Below are 27,420 nucleotides of genomic sequence, written 5' to 3'. Positions count from 1 at the left end.
ATTTGTCCTCTAGCCATCCCTGCTTAGCCATTTTGCACTTCCTGTCGATCTCATTTTTGGACGTTTGTATCCCATTTTGCCTTCTTCATTTACTGCATTTTTGCATTTTCTCCTTTTATCAATTAAATTCAATATTTCTTCTGTTACCCAAGGATTTCTACTAGCCCTCGTCTTTTTACCCACTTGATCCTCTGCTGCCTTCACTACTTCATCCCTCAGAGCTACCCATTCTTCTTCTACTGTATTTCTTTCCCCCATTCCTGTCATTGTTCCCTTATGCTCTCCGTGAAACTCTGTACAATCTCTGGTTCTTTCAGTTTATCCAGGTCCCATCTCCTTAGATTCCCACCTTTTGCAGTTTCTTCAGTTTTAATCTACAGTTCCTAACCAATAGATTGTGGTCAGAGTCCACATCTGCCCCTGGAAATGTCTTACAATTTAAAACCTGGTTCCTAAATCTCTGTGTTACCATTATATAATATATCTGATACCTTTTAGTATCTCCAGGATTCTTCCATGTATACGACTTTCTTTATGATTCTTGAACCAAGTGTTAGCTATACGACACTCTAAAATATTTCTACTAAAATCTAGTCACGCATACACACACACACACACACACACACACACACACACACACACACACACACATACATACATACACGCACACACACAAAACATCTACATCTACATCTACATGGTTACTCTGCAATTCACACCTAAGTGCCTGGCTGAGGGTTCATAGTACCATTTGCATACTACTTCGCTACCATTCCAGTCTCGAATGGCGCGTGGGAAAAAGGAACACCTAAATTTTTTCGTTCGAGTTCTGATTTCTCGTATTTTATTATGATGATCATTTCTCCCTACGCAGGTGGGTGTCAACAAAATATTTTTGCATTCGGAAGAGAAAGTTGGTGATTGAAATTTCGTAAATAGATCTCACCGCAAAGAAAACCGCCTCTGTTTCAGTGACTGCTACCAGAACTCTCGTATCATATCAGTGACACTCTCGCCCCTATTCCGCGATAACACGAAACGAGCTGCCCTTCTCTGCACTTTTTCGATATCCTCCGTCAATCGTACCTGGTCCCACACCGCGCAGCAGTATTCCAGCAGAGGACGGACAAGTGTGATGTATGCCGTCTCTGTAGTGGATTTGTCGCATCTTCTAAGTGTTCTGCCAACAAAGCGCAATCTTTGTTTCGCCTTCCCCACAATATTATCTATGTGGTCTTTCCAATTAAGTTGCTCGTAATTGTAATTCCAAGGTATTTAGTCGAATTGACAGCCCTTAGATTTGTGCGATTTATCGTATACACAAAATTTATCGGATTTCTTTTAGTACACATGTGGATGACCTCGCACTTCTCTTTGTTTAGTGTCAATTGCCACTTTTCGCACCATACAGAAATTCTCTCTAGATAATTTTGTAATTGGAATTAATCGTCTGATATTTTGCTAGACGGTAAATTACCGCGTCATCTGCAAACAATCTAAGGGGGCTGCTCAGATTATCACCTAAATCATTTGTGTAAATCAGGAGCAGCAGAGGGCCTATGACACTACCTTGCGTAACGACAGATATCACTTATGTTCTACTCCTACTCCTTGATTTACCGTCTATCACTACGAACTGTGACCTCTCTGAGAGGAAATCACGAATCCAGTCACACAACTGACACGATACTCCATATGCACGCAATTTGAATAATAGTCGCTTGTGAGGATCGGTATCAAAAGCCTTCTGGAATTCCAGGAATATGGAATCGATCTGAGATCCCTTGTCGATAGCACTTGTCTGCGCGCTACTTAATGCGTTCAGAAACGTCGACTGCGGAATATACAGATAATGGGCAAACTAATATATGCCGTAATTTTTTTATTTGGCCAACAGATAAATTAATCAAAATTTTTTTGTATGAACAATATAATACACACTCTACGATAAAAGTATGCACCCTCACGTAATGCAGAACTGAGTGTCAATGTAAAAGAAGACGTGGAGTATTGCGTTGGTAGTAAAGAAACAGTAACAGCAGAGTGAAAATGTCAGGAGAGATCAGTAACTTCGAACGTGGACTACTCACTGGATATCACATGAGTAACGAATTTATCAGGGACATTTTAACCCTTCTAAAGCTGCCCTGCCCCAATCCACTGTTGATGATGTGATTGGAAGTGGAAACAAAAAGCTACCACAGCTAAATCAAGACCAGGGAGACATTATGTACTGATGGATAACGACGATCCAGCATTGCGGATGTTTTTTGGAAAAAATTGCATTAAGTTAATAAAAGGAATCACTTGTCAGTTCCAAAATGCCAAAAACCATATATGTTGGTTAGGCTGTTGTCCGTTATTGCGTTTTTTTTTTTTTCATCAGCTTCTGATTGGTTTGAAGCGGCCCGCCACGAATTCGTCTCCCTTTCCAACCTCTTCATCCTAGGGTAATACATGCAACCTAAGTCCTCAATTATTTCCTGGATGTATTCCAATCTCGGCCTTCCTCTACAGTTTTGGCCCTCTACGGCTCCCTCTACTACCATGGAAGTCATTCACTGGTATTTTAACAGGTATCCTATCATCCTGCCCCTTCTCCTTGTCAGTGTTTCCCACGTATTCATTTCCTCTCCGATTCTGCCCTGAACCTCCTCATTTTTTATCTTATCAGTTCACCTAATTTTCAACATTCATCTATTGCAACACATCTCAAATGCTCCGATTCTCTTCCGTTCCGGTTTTCCCACAGTCCATGTTTCACTCCCGTACAATGCTGTGCACCAAGCGTATAATCTCAGAAATTTCTTCCTTAAATTAAGGCCTATGTTTAATACTAGTACACTTCTATTAGCCAGGAATGCCCTTTCTGCCAGTGCTAGTCTGCTTTTGATATGCTCCGTCCGTCACTGGTTATTTCGCTGCCTAGGTGGTAGAATTCCTTGACTTCATCTACTTCGTGATCAGCAATCCTGATGTTAAGTTTCTCGCTGTTCTCATTTCTGCTGCTTTTCATTACTTTCGTCTTTCTTCGATTTACTCATTACATATTCTGTACTCATTACATTGTTAATTCTATTCAACTGATCACGTAATTCTTCTTCACTTTCACGCAGGATAGTAATGTCATCAGCGAATCGTATCATTAATATCCTTTGGCCTTGAATTTTAATCCTACTCCTGAACGTTTCTTTTATTTCCATCATTGCTTCTTCGATGTACAGATTGAACTGTGGGGCCAAAAGACACTACTACCCGTCTTTCCCTGTACCTTGCCCTATTTATCTCAGAGTCTCGAACATCTTGCACAATTTTACATTGTCGAACGCTTTTCCCAGGTCGGCAAATCCTATGAACGTGTCTTGATTTTTCTTTAGTCTTGGTCCCATTATTAACTGCAACATCAGAATTGCCTCTCTGGTGTCTTTACTTTTCCAACAGCCAAACTGATCGTCATCTAGCGCATCCTCAATTTTCTTTTCCATTCTTCTGTATATTATTCTTGTAAGCAACTTGGATGCATGAGCTGTTAAGCTGATTGTGCGGTAATTCTCGCACTTGTCAGCTCTTGTCGTCTTCGGAATTGTGTGGATGATGCTTTTCCGAAAGTCCGATGGTATGTCGCCAGACCCAAACATTCTACACACCAACGGGAATAGTCGTTTTGTTGCCACTTCTCCCAACGATTTCAGAAATTCTGATTAGATGTTATTTATCGATTCTGTCTTATTTGATCTTAAGGCCTCCAAAGCTCTCGTAAATTCTGATCCTAATACTGGATCCCCTATCTCTTCAAAATGGACTCCTGCTTCTTCTTCTATCACATTAGACAAATCTTACCTCCTCAAAGAGGCCTTCAATGTACTCTTTCCACCTATCCGCTGTCTCCTCTGCATTTAACTGTGGAATTTCCGTTGCACTCTTGATGCTGTTTTCACTTTCCTACATGCTGAGTCAGTCCTTCGACAATAATTTCATTTTCGATTTCATCGCACTTTTTCTGCCGCCATTCCGTCTTAGCTTTCCTGCATTTTCGGTTGATTGCATTCATCAGTGACTTGTATTTAAGTACTCCTGAATTTTCTGGAATATTTTTGTGCTTCCCTTGCTGCGCTTAAGGAAACGCTAAATGCGGATGGTTATTTGAACACCTCTTATGGCATTGTGTAAATTGTGTAGAAGAGGAACAATTCGGAGACGGTAATTGTATCAACATGAAAATACTCCCTGCTGTAAAGCAGCATCTGTGACGCAATAGCCTGTGGGCAATAACGTTCCTGAAGTGGGCTGGCGTGCCCAGAGTGCTGACCTGAGCCCGATGGAACGCCTTTGGGGTGAGTTAGAACGTCGACTTCATTACAAACCACAGCGTCCAGTATCCCGATACGTTCTCTAGTTTCTGATCTTGAGAAAGAACTGGTTGCTATTTCTCCACAGACATTCAGATACCTCACTGCAAGTGTTCTCAAAAGAGTTCAAGACGTCGTAAAGATTAGGGTGGGCACATCTCACACTAATGTGCACTAAGAGGCGTCGGGACACTTTTGATCAGACAGTATACACCTGGATGGGAAACTTAATGGCCCGTGTTGACAATAAGCATTGGATACATGTCAGGAAAAGTGTGCCACATTCGGTCGACGACATTCGGGAAGCAGATCTTTTGGTGAAGTCTGGAGGAAGTACGATGTTTCCAAAGCTACAACCTTGTTCCTCTTAGTTCACAAGTGGAATCATTCCATTTCACATTCATTATCACGATGGAAATGCGTGCTTGTTTAGATTGAGTTGATCCGTGAAATCTTTATAATGTGGTCAATTTTGTGCCAGTTAGTTTTATTTTCTACTGATTTGTGCTTCTAAAAATACTTCCATTAGCTTATGTTCCCTACAACTGATCATGAGTGAGTGAATATCAGTGTGTCTGGAATTCCAGTGTTCCGATGGGCAACCACAGTTAGTGTGTATGTAGTGTGCAGTTACTGGCAATCTAACCCGGTTGGGTAGTTTAGCACTGAGCGAAAATTGAGGGTAGAGCCAAAGATAAACTTCAGGTTCAAACTTTGTCGCGTGGTAATGGGTCAGACTACGGATCTCACTTCCCCTCCAATAGGTTTGAAAGCCATCCGTTTTTCAGCTAAGTGCCATTCTCGCCACTCGGACGACATCTGCGTAAGTGAATGGTGACGCTCTTCTGAGCTCGCTCGTTCAACTGTGGATACAGGTATTTCAGTGCGTTAATTTGACTTATAGGAGTTTTTAATCTGTTCTGTTTAATAATGAGTTATATTAGGCTGCAGTGTCTACGTTCAGTATTATAGTACTCTCATTTCATTTCGTGCATGAGATAACTTGATGGTCATCGTTTTGTTCGGACTTCAGCTATCACACCGCGTAGCCAGAGTCCGGTGCTTTAAGCACTGTGGGCTCTATCTTTTATTAAATGTGTTTGCTTAGTAGTCTATGTATCGTGTGGAGGATTTTGTGTGGAGTAAAACTATTTTTCATTGGTCACTCTTTGTGTTTAACATCGATTCGGTTGACCATCAGGACTCCACGTGTTCGCGATTTCGCAGATTATGAAGAACACTACTATGCACTTTTTACTGTGTGAGATTCTGTCCCGAACGAACTCCTATATCCAGGGAGAAAAACTGTACGTTATTCGTTACCGACTTTTCTGATGTTTAGTAAAATGCTTGACCTTATGTGTATTTGAGATAATGGCAGGTACTGATCTCTCTATTCGCTCTCTGGTTGCCTTAGTAGTGGTAGTAGGGGTAGAATAAATCGTTGCCTGCCTTTACATTGTAAGAATTTAATTGAAAGGACGTGTTTTTTTTTTTTTTTTTTTTTTTTGCATCCTAGTTTGGGACGTTGGTATTTCTGATGCGAATCTGAATCCAGCCTCAATGATCCTTGAAGCCATACCCCGCCCCCTCCAAATGTAATTTCGTATTAAATGACTCCTATGTAATCATCATTTACTTTTATCTGCTCTTATGTGTACCGTGAATTTTGTTTAGTTAATGTACTTCAGTATTGGTGACAATTCCGTATATTTACCTAAACGAATCCTCACCGCTCCTGACGAAAGGATCGCCCTGACTCCGTAAAGAATTTGCCACCACCGATTCCGCTGTCCAATTTCACACATGTACTTACTTCTGAATGATCAATATGCAGGTTATATTAGAACAGATCAAAAGACAGAAATCAGCGGAATGAGAACCCCCTTATTCAGCAACTAGGTTCGTGTGTTTATTAATAATAGAGGACGTACTAAAACAGATGTCATACCTGTCACGTGCCGACCCTGGTCGGGAACTGTCGTGAACAGTGGTCGCTAATATTCACAATTGCTTGCTCCGCTATTTCAAGGTTACTTCTCAACCACGATATTATTGCACTTGGCTCCTCTCGGGAACACGTGGTGACATTGCAGTGAACAAGTACGCCTCAAACTGTCAAAGCTTTCAGATTAGTTGTGCATATACTATCAATCCCGATTACACGCTGACTCATTGTAAGCCGACCGAAACGCCCTTACTCCCCTATGCAATAATATTGTGGTGCACTAATGCTGTTCTCACAACTCATACGAATATCGGTGCGTGCAAACAAGCCTAGCAAGGATAAGTGTAACTACTTCTCTGGCCACAAGGAGGGTTGGTTTCGCCTTGCGTTTAGCGCCGATGGCAGTAGTGGTGTTGATCGGCAGTATCGTTGGGGTGCCGTCGTAATTAGCGATTGTACGGATCGGTTGCAAGGATTTGACCTTGAGATGATTCGGCTGTGGATGAAAACGAAGTCGGTTGAGCGAAATGGCAAATGGTTCAGTTTCACAAGCTGTAAACACGACATTGTGTTACGTGTTAATGCTAGAATTGAAAAAAAAATGTAATTATTGGTAACTTATGTAATCAGTATTACAGTAATTATGTGATATTCATAACAGTAATGATATTTTAAAAATGATCAAAACACAATCGAACCCTACTGTTTTTACTCCTCAGAAAATTTAATTTTACCTCCCAGGTGTGATTACCCCAGGCTGGAAACACCTACAATAAAGATAGGGTGAACGGCCGAATTTCCTGTGGCGGGCCTCGGCCCCTGGAACCTTTCTGTATTGTTTGGTCGTTTACCGATCGGTTCGGTAGTTGGGCGCACCGAGTGGTAGAGTTAACGCAACCCAGCCTCCGTACACTTCCGTAAGCCATTCAGTGTGCTCATGCGGTGTTGTCTCCCCTAGCAAATCAAAGACACGTGAACACAACTACGGGGGTGCTTGCCCCAAGACTGCACTCCTGGCACGGCGCACCACAGCGCATGCAGTGCCCCAAACGCGAAGCCGCCAGCCTACACAACTATCAGGCACGTAATCCCGTTATTGCTTCCGAAAAATGTTTTCACAGTTGAAGTGGTGGAAGAAAATGAGAAGGTTGGTACCTTCACTTCCCAGTATCACCTAAATGGCTGTTGTTGTTTATGTGTGCTACGTCTGCCTGCTTATGCCAGCACAGTAGCTCAGTGTGTTCGGTCAGAGGGTTATCTGCCCTCTGTACTAAAGAAACTGAGTCAACGGCTCACCACTGAACTTGAACGGCTGTCATGGGACATCCGCGCCGAACAAATGCAGCGAACAAAAAGAAAAAGAAAAAGAAAAGCTGAGTGGTTACGTGCTTGCTTCCCATGCAGTGGGGCCAGTTTCGATTCCTGGCTGGGTTGGAGGTTTTCTCCGCTCGTGGAGTGGGTGCTGTGTTGTCCTCATTATCATTTCATACTCATCAACGGCACGCAAGTCGCCCCACCCAATGTTGCATCGACTGAAATAAGACTTGCACTCGGCAATCTTCCACGGACGGGGACTCCCGAGCAAACATGCTATACGCTCATTTCTCAATTCCATGTGTGTTATATTTGAAATGAAGCCGGGATGCAGTGTGATACTTTACTACTGACAGAATTCGACTAGTGTGTCTGGCCTTCCTTGGAATAACTACGCAAAATTTGATGTCCGATAAGGATTGTTCGACTGAGTTAGTCATTTCAGGACTTGCTAAACAAATGTATCTTCAGGTGAAAAGGTTTGGCTGTAGCTCTTTGATGGACTCTCACGCCGCAGTTCCACAACCACATTGATGGATTCTCACGTACGGCCGCAGTTCCACAACCAAATTAAGGGCTACCTTCCTGATTACGCAGTACCTCGCCACAAAGTTGCTCTTGCGCATTTCAAAAGAGTTCGCCTCGTCCTGCAGATTATTTTGACAAGTCGCATGGTCCTTAACAGTACCATGCACACCGTTCCATTTCCATGATTCTCGGCTGAAATGCATTCATAATAACATTTACGAACTCACTTTCCACTTGGGTATCTCTCGGTAATTCATCAATGAAACATAATCATTACATCCAAAACTAAAAGTCGCTCATTATTTCTATAACTACAAATTGCTTTCATACTCAAGGCACACTGAAACGACCGAATTTCTCTTACCGACACCTCATCACCTCCTGGCACAGTAGACGAAAAATCAGCAAGCAGACGAATTAGTAACAGACCGCAGTAGCATACAGAATTGCAACTTCGGCTACTGAACCCAGAATGACGTCACTACCGAGGCTAACCTACGGAATTGAACGGTATGGACGATACAGAGTAGGGCTACAGCTACTGGAGTGGCAGATCGGGTGTATTAGTACATTAGAAACTAAATACGAGGGGACTTCAAAAAGTAAGTTACAAATTATTACGGCAGGGCAGGTGACTTTTACTGACTGCTGCAATACGCTTCACAGTGACACAAATACATGATATTTTCTTTCCAGCATAGTCACCAAGTTTCTGTCACCAGTAGTCAGAACAATTTACCAACCGTTCAATTCCTCCTCGGTCCCGGAGCCATTCGAGAACTGCTGTGTGAACGTCCTCATTACTGGAAAATCTTTCTCCCCGGACGTTGTTTCAGCTTCCCGACAATCTGGAAATCGTACATTGGAAGATCTGGACGCTATGGAGGATCAGCATCACCATCGTCTCTGGGGCCTTGGTGAAACTGTTGGCACCATTTCATGACAGATGGGCGCGACATTGCTTTTGGTCCATATATCGCCAGTATTTCACGGTAAATCCGTGTGCAGTTTAGAAGTTTTGCCCACAATAACCGCACTGATACGCGTGAAATACGTTTCAATTTCCAGCATAATTTCAGTCCTTCACTGTGAAGCATGTGTTATCCATTCAGGAGTAGAAGTGTCTCGTCATGTACACATGTACTCTCTTTTGACAATACGCCACTCTCGTTGTACAGCGGTCTTAGCTAGGACCAACATGAGCAACTTAGTCTGAAGCCCCTACATACCTCGTTATTGACTGCCAATTTTCTTTTTTGTTTAAGCTGTATAAAGTTATGATTGTTTTGTCAGTTGCGCTCGACTCCTTCCACGATGTCGAGAGTTGTCTTTGGACCTTGTTGTTTAACATACCGCTCTCACGTTAACATGGATCAGTGAGATGAATATCACAAATTTTACTTTCCGACGATTCTGTCTTACATACCGAGGACTGGGGCCGTGGCGCATCCTGCAGAAACTGGTAGTTCTCAGGGTTGCAACCAGTCTGTGTCCACGGGTGGCGAGTTTTCTGTGTGAGTGATAACTAATCGACCTTAGGCCGCAATTCGTCACTGGAGACCGGCAGCTGGTTACAGACAATGCGCGTTCCTTTCGTCAGTAACTTTCTAGTTACGCCCGTGAAAGCGTTATCTTGTTGAATATGGGGCAATACAATACCCAAAACGGATCCCGACTGCCGAACTATTGGCTTGGGGCCCCTTTGTTCAATAGAATCGAGACACTGAAGCACATTCGCTTTCTCGCGAACGTCTATGAAACTGCGTACATGCGCGCCATGCTTGACATGTCACCTCAAAGACTATCCGACTCTGGACGACTGTCTGTTGGAGCGGTGCATCTTTGCCAAGGAGTTGGCTAGTATCTCTTAGTGGTACGCGTAACCCTTAACTGCTGCCAGTCAGAGCAGTGGCCGCTTATATTTCGGTTGGGAAGCTTCATGGAGCTACACAGAATGCACTCTTGTTCCTGGCAGTACATCGAGCGGACTTGATGTAGACACATTTCATGTCTTGCAGAGATAAGCGCATTCAACAGACAACTTTCACCAGTATGGTGAAATTGCAGGAAGAGACAAGTACTCCAGCTGCATACACGTGGTAGAAATTCTACACGTGCTTTAATACTGTTCGGAATTGTGTTGCTTTCCGTATTGCATTTTTCATTCTAACTTTCTATGGGGAGCGTAGTGCCTTAGTTCTGTCTTTTAATACCATCAGACCACTTGGTGTTCAGTTCCCATTTCTACTATAACAATCCATGCATTCAAGTGTCATAAAAACAGATTCTGTCACCCGAAAGAATATATTCAAAAAAGACTTGGAAACTTATGTTGAATTTTCTTTGTGGTATGGCGGCTGGTGGGGATGTTAAATGTTTTGATCTGATACTTGTATTTGTCCATTACGAATAAATTTGTAGATGTTGCTTTTTTGAAACATTTATTGTATATCTGATATGTTTGATCTTTCTGAATTTATTATCTTGGACCTCTTCTTTTGTTGAAAAGTTTTACTAGGTGTTCCAAATCTCTAGATGCGGACACTTAAAATTTGGCTGAGGGAAACGTGTCCCATTGACTTTCCGTGGGTAAAAGGCGGCAAAAATACACAGCGCTTGACTTCCGTGGAAGTATTACAGCACTACAAGTAAGACTACATAATGCAGTACTTCGAGACACTCGGCAGCAGAGACAGCGCCATCAGGATTTATTTCTTGCAACACACCACTTCGTAGATTTACAGGTTCTTCGACAGCATAGGTCACAAATGACAAAGATGTTTGTCCTGCAGACACTGAACTTACTACACGTGAAGCACTCTATTACCATATTTAAAGCCGATGTTTTAATTTAAATTTTGTCTGCGTTACTTCCGAGTATCCTACCCCTTTCGTTGCACTTTGCGAACTTTTGTCACCTTCGGAACTTCATCACAACAGTCAAATCGTGTTATTAATGGGTGATGTTCAGTATTTGGAAATATACAGGGCGTTCCTTTTAACTGGTGACATTGAAATATCTCGAAAACTACACTTCGTATCAATAAAAGACTGAACCCTCCACCCCACCCCGTGCTTGGGTGGTGGGGGTCAACTTTGAAATCTTCAATGGGAACCCCCATTTTTTACTGCAGATTACGATTCTAAAGCAAAATCAACATACGTTTTGCCTGAAGCATTTTCTTCATTTCGCCACACATGGCTCTGTAATCGGAGGAATAGAAATCGGTAGACAATCGTAATTTGCGACGTGCTACTCAATGATCTTTGAATATACAACGGCACTTGGGACCCCAGTTCCATTCTGCGAGGATAAGACAGGGCAGCATTTCATCACTTCTAATTATGGAACCCATTTGCAATGTTGCATTCCTCCGACATAGCGAACAGGGGTCTACTCGACGTGCCACCGGTGGCCATGTAGCGAACTACGATGTATCATGACAGGCGCTACACTGTGGCCAGAGCTCATGTATCGTGCAGACGTAGAACAGATAGCGGCTCTAAATTATACAGTATTTGCGCAGTGGTTACTGCTTGCACACCTACCTGCCATTTGGAGAACAGATGATAAATGTTGGAAACACAGGAGAAAAACTGAAATGATCCTGATTTACGGAGAATATAGGAGAAATGTGGAGGCTGCTGTTATATGCCGAGCGTTTTCCACAAAAAGGTCACTCTCGTTTGTTCTTTTGCTAGGCTGTGAACGCCTCTATGCCTCATGGCAGATTGTAGACCGGCGAAAGGAAACGAAGCAAACCCCTTACAGAAGAAACTAATGAAATAGCTGTACTAGCGGCAGTGCGCCACAAAAAGGCTCAAATGGCTCTGAGCACTATGGGACTTCACTTCTGAGGTCATCAGTCCCCTAAAACTTAGAACTACTTAAATCTAACGAACCTAAGGACATCACACACATCCATGCCCGAGGCAGGATTCGAACCTGCGACCGTAGCGGTCGTGCGGTCCCAGACTGTAGCGCCTAGAACCGCTCGGTCACCCCGGCCGGTGCAGTGCGCCACAACCCACGGATAAGCGCCCGACAGTTATACCGCAGTTCCGGTATGTCCGTAGGTGGTATTACCACAGTACGGCATAGTCATAAGTATCATCCATACCACGTGTCACTGTACCACAAACTTCATGACGCCCATTTCCATAACCGGATAATACTTTGTGAACGGGCACGCAAGCCAACTCAAACGACCCCCGCGTTCTTTGGCGAGGTTCTAATTTCCGATGAGTCTGCATTCACGAACCATGGTAACGTTAAGTAGCAGAATATGCATTAATGGGGAGTATACAATCCCTACTGGTTACGGGAAGTTGAGCATCAAGATCCTTGGTCGGTAAATGTACGGCTTGGCGTTATGGGGACAAACTCATTGATACGTATTTTATCGACAGCACGTTGAATTGATGCAAATATCGAACATTTTTGGACCAGAAAATGCCGGTACTACTGCAGGATGTTGACCTGGATGTTCGACAACGAATGTGGTTTTAGCATGACGGTTGCTCAGCTTGAAGCACGGGAGGCATTAGATTGTGTTTACAGTGGTCGGTGTATTTGCCGAGGTAGCCCTATTAATTGTCCTGCGAGGTCCAAGGATTTGACGTCATCGCATTTGTATCTGTGGGGATATTTAAAAAATAAGGTGTACCAGCAAGTGCCAATAGGACGTGAATACATGGTCGACCGCATCACAAACGCCTGTGCTGAAATTCCCGCAGATATGCTTCTTCCTTTATACAGTCATTTGAGAAGCGGACCACTAACTGTATTAAAGTTGGCGGTACTACGTTTGAATACTTATTTTAACTGTAAAAGCAGAACAGCGTTCGCCTCGAGCCATGGCCACGGTGGTGGGACGAGTAGTCCACTGTTCGATCTGTCGGAGGAATACAACGTTGCGAATGGGGTTTCCAGTTACAAGTTATGAACTACAGGCCTGTCCTACTCTCGCAGCATGGAGGTGGAATCCCACGTGCCATTGGATATTCAACGGCCACTGAGTAGCATATCGTAAATTACGATTGTTTACCCAGTTCTATTCCTCCGAATACGCCGCCATCTGTGGCGAAACGAAGAAAATTCTTCAGACAAAAGGTATGTAGATTTTGTCGTAGAATCGTAATATGCAAGAAGAAACTGAGGTTCTCGTCGAAGATTTCAAAGTTGACCCCCGCCACCCACGCGCAGGGTGGGGTGACGGGTTTAGTGTGGTATCCTTGGATGTCCCCTTCCGAGACAAACAAATTGAATTACAACTTTGTTTGATACGATGTGTAGTTTTCGAGATATTTCAACGTCTCCAGTTAAAATGTACACCCTGTATTTAAGGGCGGAAACCAGGTTCAAAATCTGACATGAAGTTACAGGTTCACTTTTAAAAGGAGTGGCAGGCTTAAGTCATTAACATACCAAAATTGTAGTGTTACAAGACGATGGGCCGAATTGTGACAGGAGCAGGTTACATTAATTTCTGAAGTGCAGTAGAGGTGAAGGAAGAAGAAAGTGATGGTGATTACAGAAAGCTACATACTGTGTCATCGAGTTTAGATGATATGCTCCGAGGGTGAGTCAAATGAAAGCCCTAAATACTTTTTAAATATTATTTATTGTGCAGAAGTGGTACAAAGCTGTATCACTTTTCAACATAATCTCCCCCAGCACTTACAAAGTGCATCAATTTCTTCAGAAAAAAAATTCTTTTGGTAGTTGGCGCAACCACTCCTGTGCCGCGTGGCGTACCTCTCCATCAGAACGGAACTTCTTTCCTCCCATTGCGGTCTGCTGAGTATGGTGGATGAGGAAGACACAAAAATGCAGGTCTATGATTGTTGCAACTTGCAACTGTTGTACGGGCAGTATAGGGCCTTGCATTGTCATGTTGCAAAAGGACACCTGCTGATAGCAATCCACGTCGTTTTGATTTGATTGCAGGCCGCAGATGGTTTTTAAGGAGATCTGTTTATGATGCACTGGTGACAGTGGTCCCTGTAGGTATGTAATGCTCCAAAATGACGTCTTTTCCGTCTCAAGAGAGGGTCAGCATAACCTTCCCTGCTGATGGTTCTGTTCGAAACTCCCTTGATTTTGGTGATGAGGAACGGCGCCATTCCTTGCTCGCTCTCTTCGTTTCTGGTTGGTGGAAGTGAACCCAGGTTTCGTCCCCAGTAACGATTCCTGCAAGGAAGCCATCACTTTCTCGTTCAAGGCGCCGAAGAAGTTCTTCACAAGCAACAACACGTCGTTCTCTCATTTCAGGAGTCAGCTGCCGTGGCACCCATCTTGCAGACACTTTGTGAAACTGGAGCACATGATGCACAATGTGGTGTGCTGACCCGTGACTAATCTCTAAACGTGCTGCAGTGTCATTCAGTGTCACTCGGCGGTTTTCCTTCAGTATGGCTTCAACTGCTGCAATGTTCTGTGGAGTCACAACTCGTTGTGCCTGACCTGGACGAGGAGCATCTTCCACTGAAGTCACACCATTCGCGAAATTCCTACTCCATTCGTAGACTTGCTGCTGTGACAATCATGCATCACCGTACTGAACCTTCGATCGTCGATGAATTTCAACAGGTTTCACACCTTCACTACGCAAAAATGGAATAACAGAACGCTGTTCTTCCCTGGTGCAAGTCGTAAGTGGGGCGGCCATCTTTATACTGATACTGCGACGGTATGTGCGCATCTGCACTACGCTGCCTCCTACAGGCCATTCTGCACGCTGTTTGTAGCACGCTTACCAACTTACAGGATAACGGCGCGAAATTTCGATTTGTTATTACAAATTTAAGGTTTTCATTTGACTCAGCCTCGTACTTAGGGACAGGCACGAATAATTTTGCCCTCTGAGCGCGTAGGTTAGGGGTGGGTACGCCTTCGCTAGCGGCGACTTACGTAGTCGCTGACGGTGACGTCGACATGGCGGGCGAGTGCGTCGAGCAGGGCGTGCGTGGAGACGCCGCGCAGCCACGCGTCCCAGTCGAGGCGGAACTGGCAGACGAGCGGCACGTCTGCGAGGCGGTGGGCGCGGAACGCGGGCTCGAAGAAGTCGGCGTCGCCCTGCTGGGGGGCCGGCTCCTCCAGGGGGCGGCACACCGCGTCCGGCAGGCCGCGCAGCCCCACCTCCAGCGCGCCCGTGTGCGGGGGGCGGCCGGGCGAGGGGGCCGGCGGGGGCGACGCCGGCGCCGGCGCCTCGCCAGACTCCTCCTCCCTCTCCCCCTCCTCCTGAGGTATTCGAGGACACTGACTTCAGTCAAACGATTTTAAAATACACTGCTCGTTAAAAAAATTTGAAACGTGCAGGTCAAAATGGTTCAAATGGCTCTGAGCACTATGGGACTCAACTGCTGTGGTCATCAGTCCCCTAGAACTTAGAACTACTTAAACCTAACTAACCTAAGGACATCACACACATCCATGCCCGAGGCAGGATTCGAACCTGCGACCGTAGCGGTCTTGCGGTTCCAGACTGTGAAACGTGCAGGTCGACACGAATTTTAAATTATTAACAGAATTATTTTATTTTATTTTTATATTTATTTATTTTGCTAAAATATTGTCTAGATAGCTTAATGTACCACGTCTGCTATGCCATCCCCACGACGTTATTGTGAAAATTTACGAAACTAGCGCGACGATATAAAAAACAATCGTTGTTGTTGTTGTTGTTGTTGTGGTATTCAGTCCAGAGACTGGTTTGATGCAGCTGTCCATACTACTCTATCCTGTGCAAGGTTCTTCATCTCCCAGTACCTACTGCAACCTACATCCTTCTGAATCTGTTTAGTGTATTCATCTCTTGGTCTCCCTCTACGAATTTTACTCTCCACGCTGCCCTCCAATTCTAAACTGGTGATCACTTGATGCCTCAGAATATGCCCTACCAAGCGATCCCTTCTTCTAGTCAAGTTGTGCCATAAATTCCTCTTCTCCCCAATTCTATTCAATTCCTCCTCATTAGTTACGTGATCTACCCATCTAATCTTCAGCATTCTTCTGTAGCACCACATTTCGAAAGCTTGTATTCTCTTCTTGTCTAAACTATTTATCGTCCATGTGTCACTCTCATACATGGCCACACTCCATACAAATACTTTCAGAAACGACTTCCTGACACACAAATCTATACTCGATGTTTACAAATTTCTCTTCTTCAGAAACGCTTTCCCTGTCATTGCCAGTCTACATTTTATATCCTCTCCACTTCGACCATCATCAGTTATTTTGCTCCCCAAATAGCAAAACTCCTTTACTACTTTAAGCCTCTCATTTCCTAATCTAATTCCCTCAGCATCATCCGATTTAATTCGACTACATTCCATTATTCTCGTTTTGCATTTGTTGATGTTCATCTTATAGCCTCCTTTCAAGACACTGTCCATTCCTTTCAGCTGCTCTTTCAGGTGCTTTGCTATCTCTGACAGAATTACAATGTCATCGGCGAACCTCAAAGTTTTTATTTCTCCTCCATGGATTTTAATTCCAACTCCGAATTTTTTTGTTTCCTTTACTGCTTGCTCAATATACAGATTGAATAACAACGCGGATAGGCTACAACCCTGTCTCACTCCCTTCCCAACCGCTGCTTCCCTTTCCTGCGCCTCGACTCTTATAACTGCCATCTGGTTCCTGTACAAATTGTAAATAGCCTTTCGCTCCCTGTATTTTACCCCTGCCACCTTCAGAATTTGAAAGAGAGTATTCCAGTCAATATTGTCAAAAGCTTTCTCTAAGTCTACAAATGCTAGAAACGTAGGTTGGACTTTCCTTAATCTATTTTCTAAGATAAGTCGTAGGGTCAGTATTGTCTCACGTGTTCCATCATTTCTACAGAATCCAAACTCATCTTCCGGAAAGTCTTTATACTTACTTCAGCAAAAGGAATTATTGTATGACATTACTCTTTTCTGATGATCATGTCGTAATTGGCGATAACAAAAACACAATTCAAAGTGCTGCTCACATTTCTTCCACAACAGCTAAATTATATAATCTATTAGTATTTTCAAAGAAAACAAAAGTTACGGTTTCAGTTGGCAGGACCCAGTTCGCAGCAAAATACGAGGGTTGCCCAGAAAGTAATGCACGGCATTTTTTTCCTCAGCCAATACACAATGCCACGAACGTGAAACGTCACGTATATCTTATCTGAAGTCTCCTGAGTGAGCGCGCAAAGTTTCCGCCACTTCCAATAGATTGCGTAGCTGCAGGACACTCTCAAAATGGCGTCTGTAGGTGATGCACATTACAAGCAACGTGCCGTCATTGAATTTCTCAAAAAAATGTGCAAATGTGTGTGAAATCTTATGGGACTTAACTGCTAAGGTCATCAGTCCCTAATCTTACACACTAATTAACCTAAATTAACCTAAATTAACGCAGAACAGGGAATCAGCGATCATAAAGCGATTACGGCATCGATGATTTCAGCCGTAAATAGAAATATTAGAAAAGGTAGGAAGATTTTTCTGCTTATCAAAAGTGACAAAAAGCAGATTACAGAGTACCTGACGGCTCAACATAAAAGTTTTAAGTACAGATAGTGTTGAGGATCAGTGGACAAAGTTCAAAACCATCGTACAATATGCGTTAGATGAGTATGTGCCAAGCAAGATCGTAAGAGATGGAAAAGAGCCACCGTGGTACAACAACCGAGTTAGAAAGCTGCTGCGGAAGCAGAGGGAACTTCACAGCAAACATAAACATAGCCAAAGCTTTGCAGCCAAACAAAAATTGCGCGAAGCGAAATGTAGTGTGAGGAGGGCTATGCGAGAGGCGTTCAATGAATTCGAAAGATCCCTGAATGGCTAGGGACCCACACTAGGTACTCCCTATTGCTTCCCCTTAGCTCCACCAGAGCCCTGTGGCAATTTGCAACAATCTTACATCTTGTTGCAGGAGCTGCCAATGATTTCAGGGCTGCCTGTCTGTCTGAAGAGATGTAGATGCCATGGTTATTATAGCACCTACTCATATTCTCCTCCACACATGCCCTGTCTGCAGTAATTTCGGCTTGGAATACAGAGGCCAGTTCCCTAGAGAGATGCTGCTCTCCAGTCTTGGCTGAACCCCGTGCAACCTTGCCCCAACGCCTTGATCTATTTTCGACCCATCGGGGAACCAAACGATGTCCCCTGTACGGTGTCGAACTGTTTTCTACCACTGCTCCCTACTTCCAATTATTATGTTGTAAGGCTTTTCGAAGCACGAGTTATTATATAGTCAGCGGGCATTTCCCCAGCCATACCTATATTTACCTCACTCACTATGTTGGTGTGTGATTCTGGATATCCAAATGAGACCCAGTTTTGGCCAGTTTTAAGTCTGTATGCCCCAGCTGCTGCCTCCATCTTATCCCAAAGGTGAAGTGGAGGCATGTCCAGCATGGCTTCCATTTTCCAGCGGTTGGTGTGCTGCTAATTCCGCCCGTTATGGCTAAGCAGGCCAATATCTGCACCTTAGGAAGCTCTTTAGCAGCAACCCGCTGTTCTACCTTCTTCCACCACACTACGGCCCCATAGGAAATCTTAGGTCTAACCACTGTGGTGTATATCTAGTGCATACCCCTGGGGCTTAGGCCCCAGTTTTTTACACAAACCCTCCTAGTACTCACTAAAGTGCTTTTTGCCTTGGAGCAGATACTCTTAATATGAGGGGTCCAAGTTAGCTTCTCATCCAAAGTTACCCCTAGATATTTCACTGTCCCCTTCACAGGTAGAGTTTCATCGAAGAGCTTTAGATTCCAACTTGCATGCTGAATATGTCTCTTCGTAAATGGCACCACAACAGTCGTCTTAGGATTAACTCTCCGATCCTGTTTAATGCACCAACCCTCCTTGTGCCATATTCCTGACTGTGTCAGTGAATTTGCCAAGTATTACTATGACAAGATCATCTGCGTATCCTTGACAGAAGCATTGTCTGGAATTTAGTTCCTCAATGAGTTCGAGGTTTTATTGTTAGTGACACTGAACTTGTTTTAGAAGTTCTAACTACTGTTGAATGAACTTTAGAAAAAATTTACCTTTTAATTTTTCATATTTTGTTGCTTGATAATGTGTAGCAAACGCGTCGTACTCTTCTTTATGCTCCTTTAATCTTAGTTATGGGTCTAATGACGATAGTGGCCGAAACGACGTTATAAATAAAGACATGTAATAAGCAATCTAGACAGTATTAATCACAATGATCTCCGAGTCACATAGGAGATTAATTTTGTTTCCATGGTTTCCATTGGTGGTTTTAAAGGTGAATAATGTCACAGTTATCTTTGAAGTTATTAAAAATAACACTGCAGTGCAATGAATAGGAAATACGTGGACAGGAAAAATATAAATGTATTAATGGAAAGATTGATTATTTTATAGAATCTTAGGAAGTTAGGATATGGGGGAACTGATGGATCAGGTGAACTGGAACACAAGAATAGGTGTAATGGGATAGAAAGACGCGCGATTTGATGTAGGAATAAACTTGGTGGTTATGTGCGACCCCCATCTTCTGTTGACTAGTCATTTTGCTAGTTGGTCATGCCTATTTTGTCTTAATTGTTATATCATACCCTCGTCCCATGGGGATAAGCGTGGGTGTCAGTGGAAGAATACTCTGCTCTTCCAGAAGAGCTTCAAAAACAAGAAGATTGAAAAAAACTACATACAGATATTTTAAAATACATTCGTGATAGGCAAAAGTTGTCTGCTGTTTAAAAGCTGTGAGCTACAGTACGTTAAAACACACACTGTACCGTATTCTACTTCAGTAGCACTTGGCGGGAGGGACTGTGGGTTCAAATGGCTCTGAGCACTATGGGACTTAAAATCTGAGGTGATCAATCCCCTTAGACTGTGGGGATAAGTATGATGTGGGAGGATGGTTAGTAGGAAAAGGTGAGACTCGGGCCCCAGATAGCTAAGTTGCAGCTGGGTTAAGGTGGAGAGAAGGAACGAAGGGAGGGGTAGAGGATAGACCTGAACTCGGAAAGGGGTAGGAGGAAGGAACATTGGGTTTAATGTCCTGTGGAGATCGAGGTCATTAGAGATGGAGCACCAGCTCGGATTAAGTCAAGGTTGGGAAAGGAAATCGGCAGCTCCCTTTCACAGGAATCATCCCAACATTTACCGGAAGCGATTTTGGGAAATCACGCAGAACCTAAACCTGGACGGTCGGACGCTTGTTTGAACCGTCGTCCTCCAGAATGTGACTCCAGTGTGCTAACCACTGTGCCCCCTCGCTTGGTGGTAGGAGATAGGAAGGACCAGTTTAAATCTATATGAGGGTTAGATGTCAGAGTGGCTTTTGTTGTCAGGGAGAGGCAGTTTGTTAAAACTGCAATGGGAGAGGACATTGAAAGTGTGTAAGTTTAGAGTGGGTGGGATGTATTTTGATAAGCGTAAGCACAGCAGGATTTATGATGAGCGAGGAAACAATGGAGTTTTTGCGGTCGAGTGTACAGATAGTACAAGATATTCAGAGGTGTTTACTGTAGGCAAGGAAGTGGAGAAAAGAGATGAGCTGGTAAATGTAATGGTATCGGCAGTGCAGACACCACGAGTTAGCCAGGAAGGCCACTTCTGAACCGGAATGGTGTGTGTAAAGAACTATGTGTTCTGTTCTACTAGTACCATGGGGAGCGACGAGTCAGAAGAGCCCAGACTACAGTGCAAGAGGTTGTTGTCAGTGTCTCGGTGGAGCGCTAGCTCAGCAGAACTCTGACACCGTTCGCGTGTGTCTTAGGCAGCCCGGTACTGCCTCAGTGAAAGAGCAGCCGTCGCCGAGGCATACTTGTTGATGTTAGGAAAGCAAACCTGGCAACAGGCGAGCTTACACTGTAAACAGCAGGCTAGGTGTGCAGATGTCCTGCGCCAAACCCAGTAACACTTGGAGTCATCCAAAGCGCCGGACGAAGACACCCTAGAGGTCATCTTCAACTGATGGCACTAACTGGAGACCCGTTACCATCAGGTAAAGCGGATGGTTCTAGACCAGTGGCTAGGCGAGGATACATCTGCCCGGCCTCACACTGGGCCAGCAGCTAGCATGGAGATCGTCACAATGTTGGCTGTAGATAGAAGTACCAGAACCAATAGAAGGGCAAATACACGTGCTGTTAAGAACTGAGCTGCAAGTATTTATAGTCATTCTGGCCAGCTATGATGTGGTAGGAGCCCACCCCAAATCACGTTTCTACAGCTAGAAACGTAGGTTGTTACGTAGGAAGTGGGGCGTTGTGTGACAACATGTGGAAGCCCCGCTCTCTGACACGGCAAACTGCGGTACTGTAGCCAGCGGTATTCTAGGAACCACTAAAGGAATTCGTAAGCGGCTCTCGTGCACGCTTCTCGAAGGGGTACGAAGTCTGGTCTGCACTTGTTGCCGTAATAAAGGACGCGTGTGAGGGAGGGCAAGCGAAGGTCTTATGCTCTTAAGACGACCATATCGGTTTTTGGTTTGTACGGAGGGTTCCCTGTCTTCTAGTTCTTTTATGTGTTTTTATATTGGTTTGGATTGGAACTTTTCCATTGCTTGTGTTTGCGGTCTCTGGCTCTGTATGCCGGTTTCTCTGGTTCCGCGCATGCTCTGCTGTGCGTTCTTCCAAAGATGGAAGCCGCTTATTCAGCGTATGTTGCACTAGTGGGCTGGTCGCTGTTCCTAGAAGACTTACGGAAGATGGCCTTTTGGTTGGGACTTCTGTTGCATATGTATGACGCCGGTTTTCATTCAAAAATTTTAATTTCCATGGTAACGCTCTGTCCTTGTTTCTGATCACTGACAACAAAAGTCACTCTTACATCTAACGCTCATATAGATTTAAACTGGTCCTTCCTTTCTCCTACCACGGAGCGAGGGGGCACAGTGGTTAGCACACTGGATTCACATTCTGGAGGACGACGGTTCAAACTAGCGTCCGACCATCCATGTTTAGGTTTTGCGTGATTTCCCAAAATCGCTCCCGGTAAATGTTGGGATGATTCCTTTGAAAGGGTACTGCCGATTTCCTTTCCCAACCTTGACTTAATCCGAGCTGGTGCTCCATCTCTAATGACCTCGATATCTACAGGACATTAAACCCAATGTTCCTTCCTCCTACCCCTTTCCGAGTATATTTTATGGCGCTAATTTTGTGCAGGAAAAGAGGGACCTTTTGTTATTTACCTTTACGAAGATTTTAAGGACATCATGTATATATAAAGGTCGGTATTCCTCACTTGTTTGGTATCAACTCGGTACACGCTGGTTTCAGATAGTTCTAATTACGGTTTTAGTATCTTCTTTTGGTTAACAGCTTGCCATCTGACGATATGACAACAGTGTTATGAAAGTAGTCGTTATTAATAAATCATTGTGACGTAGAAGCTGCTTTAGCTGCTGTTCTTAATGTATTTCGGGAACATTTGGTGAGAATCTTCTCTTATTAATTACCTCGACTTCCAACTTCCAAACTTCACAGAAGCTCTCCTGCAGACCTTACAGAACTAGCACTCCTGAAAGAAAGCTGGAAGAATGGATATTGTGGGGACATGGCTTAGCCAAAGCCTGGGGGATGTTTCCAGAATGAAATTTTCACTCTGCAGAGGAATGTGCGCTCATATCAAACTTCCTGGCAGATTAAAACTTGTGTGCCAGACCGAGACTCGAACTCGGGAAAGGCAAAGGTCCCGATTTCGAGTCTCGATACGGCACACAGTTTTAATCTGCCAGGAAGTTTCATATGAGCGCACACTCCGCTCCTGAGTGAAAATTTCATTCTGGGCTAGTCTTACAGTCGGTACATAGGCGGATGGACTAGGGTGGTATACGTACCTCTTCTCCCTCACTCTCAGCTGACTCCTCGAGCAGAGGGAGCGGTCGGAACAGCGGGAGGACGAAGTTGCACCGGGAACGCGTTCCTCCGGCCTCCTCGACGATGACGAAGTCGAAGACGGTCTCTGAGATGTTGGTGCGGTCGACGCAGTCGAAGTCGGGCCAGTCCATGCGGTAGACGAGGCCCCCATCCTCGCCGTCATACTTGACCGGCGACGGAAGTCCGTGTCGCAGCGACAGCTCTCGCAGCAGGCGGCCCACGGGCGTCCTCTGCAGGCGGCCACGCGGCAGCGACACCTGCCGGGCATGCGGCCGTACAGTACCTGCCGTCGCACCTCCGTGCCGATACCTTTTGACGTGACACTTGTCAGCTGATAGCTGAGCTCATATCGGTACTTTACAGCAAGGACCGTATCGAATCTACATCTACATCTACATACATACTCCCCTAGCCACCAAGCGGTGTGTGGCGGAAGGCACCATTCGCGCCGAAATATTTCCCCCTGTCTGTTCCAATCGCAGATCGCTTGAGGTAAAAACGACTGTCTGAACGCCTCAGTAAGAGCTCTAATTTCCCTTATCATTGAATGGTGATCATTACGCGATTTGAAAGTTGGTGGTAATAATATATGCTCTACTCTTGAGTTTCTCTCGGCGTATTTGATACTCAAAATATCCACAGGTGTACTGCCGGTCTACAGTGTCCAACGGGCACAATATTTCGGCGATTATACATGTCGCTATCATCAGGTGAACTGACGGGCTGAGCTCCTGTGAACGTGCCGGCACGGAGATCCGTACGCTATGGCTGCTCAGAGAGAAATGGGTTCGATCGCGGCGGCGGCCGATTTAAATATCCTCCGCCAGCGGCGCGCTCCCTCTGCTGTCCGCGCCCCGCGCCACAGTCGCGCGGTGAAACAAATTGCCCGCATTTTGAAGAAACACCGGGTCGGAACTGTGTTTTGTCCTCCGAATAAAACTCGTGCACTGGTGGGGAGCGCCAGAGATGACCTCGGTTTGAGGAAGGCCGGCGTGTACCAGATTCCGTGTCAATGTGGCAAGTCGTATATTGGTCAGACGATGCGTACCGTCGAGGATCGATGCAGTGAACACCAGAGGCACACTCGAATGATGTACCCGAGAAAGTCGGAAAATCACGCTATGGAGTATGAACGCACAAGGATTCTGGTACAGACGTTGAAATACTGGGACAGCGTTGTTAGAGAGGCCATCGAAATTCGCACCAATGACGAACGCATAAACTGTGACTGTGGCCATAATTTTAGCAAGGCTTGGGAACTAGCGATTGGCTTAATCAAGAGTAAATCGAGCAAACGTATAGTTGTGACGACCACGGTGGACAGAGCCATCACACCGACGTCATCTCAGACGCCATCGCAATCTGTTCCACCGCGCTACCGTGCCGCGGGGCGCGGACAGCGGAGGGAGCGCGCCGTGGGCGGAGGGTATTTAAATCGTCCGCCGCCGCGACCGAACCCAGTTCCTTCTGAGCAGCCATAGCGTACGGATCTCCGTGCCGGCACGTTCACAAGAGCTCAGTCCGTCAGTTCATCTGATGATGGCGACATGTATGATCGCCGAAATATTGTGCCCGTTGGACACTGTAGATCGGCAGTACACCCGTGGATATTTTGAATATATGCTCTACATTCTTGGCGAAGATCGGATTTCGGAATTTAGTGAGAAGCCCCTTCCGATTAGCGCGCCGTCTATCTGCAAGTGTGCCCACTTCAAACTTTCTATGAGATTTGTAACGTTCTCGCTAAATGTACCAGTCACGAATCTTGCCGCTCTTGTTTAGACCTTCTCAATCTCTTGAATGAGACCCAACTGCTAAGGGTCCCATACAGATGAACAATACTCTAACACTGGACAAACTAACGTATTGTAAGCAATTTCCTTTGTTAAAGGACTGCATCGCTTCAAGATTCTACCAATAAACCGCAATGTAGAGTTCGCCTTGCCTGTTACTTACGTAATCTGATCATTCCATTTGAGATAATTTCGAATAGTCACACCCAGATACTTGACGGATCTTACCGCTTCCAAAGACTGGGCATTTATTTTTTACTCGAACATTAATGGGGATTTTCACCTTGTTATACGCAGTAGGTTACACTCACTAATATTGAGAAATAACTGCCAGTCATTACACCACGCGTTTATTTTCTGCAAATCCTCATTGATTTGTTCACAACTTTCGTGTGATACTACTTTCCTGTAGACTACAGCATCACCGGCAAACAGTCTAATACCGCTGTCAATACCATCAACCAGATCTTTTAAGTAAAAAGCAGCGGTCCTATTACACTGCTCTGGGGCACACCTGAAGTTTCTGTTGGAGTCACCCCGTTCAGCACGACATACGGCTCCCTGTCTGTTGGAAAACTATCTATCCAACTGCATATGCCATCGGATAGGCCGTGAGCGCGAACTTTTTGTAGCAAGCGACAGTGCGAAACTGAGCCGAACGCCTTTCGAAAGTCGAGAAATATGGCATCAACCTGGTAGCCGGTATCTAGAGCTTGTTGTATATCATGCACAAAGAGGGGCAGGTGTATCTCGCATAACCGCTGTTTCCTAAAACCGTGCTGGTATCTGCAGGTGAGCTTCTCAGAGTCTAGAAAGGTCATTATGTATGAACACAAAATGTGTTCCATGATTCTACAACAAATCGATGTCAGTGAAATTGGCCGGTAATTATGTGCATCCGATTTTCTATCCTTTTTATAGATTGCTATGGCCTGGGCCTTCTTCCAGTCCCGTGGAAGTTTCCGCTGTTCCAATGATCAATGATAGACGATGGATAAGAATGGTGCTATTTTGTAGCATAATCAACATAAAATCTTACGCGGATACCGTCTGGGCCAGATGCCTTCCTGGCGTCTAAGGATCTTATTTTACAATGGTCCTATATCGGTACTTTGCAACAAGGACAGTCTCGAATGATCCTAGTGCTTATTAAATTTTTATTATGCTGCTGCCCATCCAAAAAGCAACACCAAGAAGGATTTGAGGGATAACACTTTATACAAAGCTCACATGATTGAAAATACAGCCCCATGTGAAGTGAGGAAGATGATAAAATCAGTATTGAGTGTTTCCACTATTGCTCGTTATAACCGCTGCTACACGCCTCGGCGTTGAATCAAAGAGGCGCTGGATGTGTTTTAGGGGTACAGCAGTCCATACTGCCGTCACATATTGCCAAAGTAATCTAGTGTAGCAGCGGGTGGTATATCCCGAACTGGTCGTTCAGCAGTCATCGACCAGACGTTTTCGATAGGTGAGAGGTGGGGAGAATAGGGAGGCCAAGGCGACAGTGTAATCTTATGGACGACGAAGAAGTCGTGAACACTGCATGCCACGTGTGGTTGCGTATTATGCTGTTGCAATGTGGAAGTCGGCAAGCTTCGAAGGTACGGGAGGACAATAGGATCCAACAGTCCAGCGATGTAACACTGGCTGGTTAGTGTATTGGCAGTGTGTACTAGGGGATGCGGGAGTGGAAAATAATACCACCCCAAACCATATGTCGGGTACAGGACCAGTATAGAGATACATAAGGTAACAGTTCTACAATGTCTTACGAAAGTGTCTCCAGACTTCAATCCGACCGTCGTGGTGATGCAAACAGAACTGGGATTCGTCGGTAAAAACGGCGTCGTTCCATTCGGTTGTCCATGTCCGTCGTACATCACACCGCTGCCGGCGCAAACGCTATCCATTGTCTCAGTGGTAAACGCAGCAATGGACGCCTTGCGAACAGTCCACTCTGCTCCAAACGACGTCGAACGGTATGGCATGGACACTGCTTTTGCGCAACCGGCCGGATTTGTTGCGATATAGTTTTTGATGTGGCAAAGCGATCCATCACTGCTACTCACTGCTACGCACACACAGTGCCTGTCATCACGTGTAAAGGTGCAAGGTGGGTGCAATCGAACCCGTCGGTCCGCCGTTCCGTCCTGCATCCAGCGATTACAGATCTTTATCGCAGTTGCTTGGTTCCGTCCGACACGATCACCGAATTCTCTGAAGGGTTTCCCACAATCCCTATTGGCAACTATTCTTCCTCAGTCGAACACCGAAACGTGCTCGAAAGACGCTCGCAGTCTTTTACGGGGCATACCGAAGCTGCTTACAAAGAGCAATAGCACGAGCGAACAGCGCCAGTACGTCCACAAGGCCATCTGTTCCCCGTTGCAGATGGCGCTACTGGCTCCTGTGATGTGCGCATGCGCTGAAATGCTAATCATGTGCATCTCTCAAACGCATGCTGCAGATTTCACCTGATTTGGATGCTTCGCTCAGGGTGTTGCATTTTGTGTGGTCAGCAGTGTATTTACCCAAAAGTTTGGCCGATTACTCAGTTCAAGCACAACAACTGAACGGGCGAGGAGCAAGAGGTCGACAGCTAAACGATCTGTGTGTACGGGGGT

At 45.0% G+C, this 27,420-nt stretch overlaps 1 protein-coding gene across 1 annotated transcript in view; it reads right to left on the bottom strand.

The window, feature by feature from the left end:
- Positions 1-27,420, bottom strand: part of LOC126419218 (uncharacterized) — a 51,545-nt gene that overhangs the window by 11,857 nt on the left and 12,268 nt on the right. The window contains exons 2-3 of the mRNA XM_050086352.1: positions 22,958-23,254; positions 15,053-15,382 (exon numbers count right to left, since the gene is read on the bottom strand). Coding sequence (XP_049942309.1) covers positions 15,053-15,382; positions 22,958-23,254 — 627 coding nt within the window. The remainder of the gene's footprint in view (positions 1-15,052; positions 15,383-22,957; positions 23,255-27,420) is intronic.

The sequence above is a fragment of the Schistocerca serialis genome, chromosome 9 (genome assembly GCF_023864345.2).
Source record: "Schistocerca serialis cubense isolate TAMUIC-IGC-003099 chromosome 9, iqSchSeri2.2, whole genome shotgun sequence".
Lineage (NCBI taxonomy): Eukaryota > Metazoa > Arthropoda > Insecta > Orthoptera > Acrididae > Schistocerca > Schistocerca serialis.
This window is presented reverse-complemented; position numbering and strand designations above follow the sequence as displayed.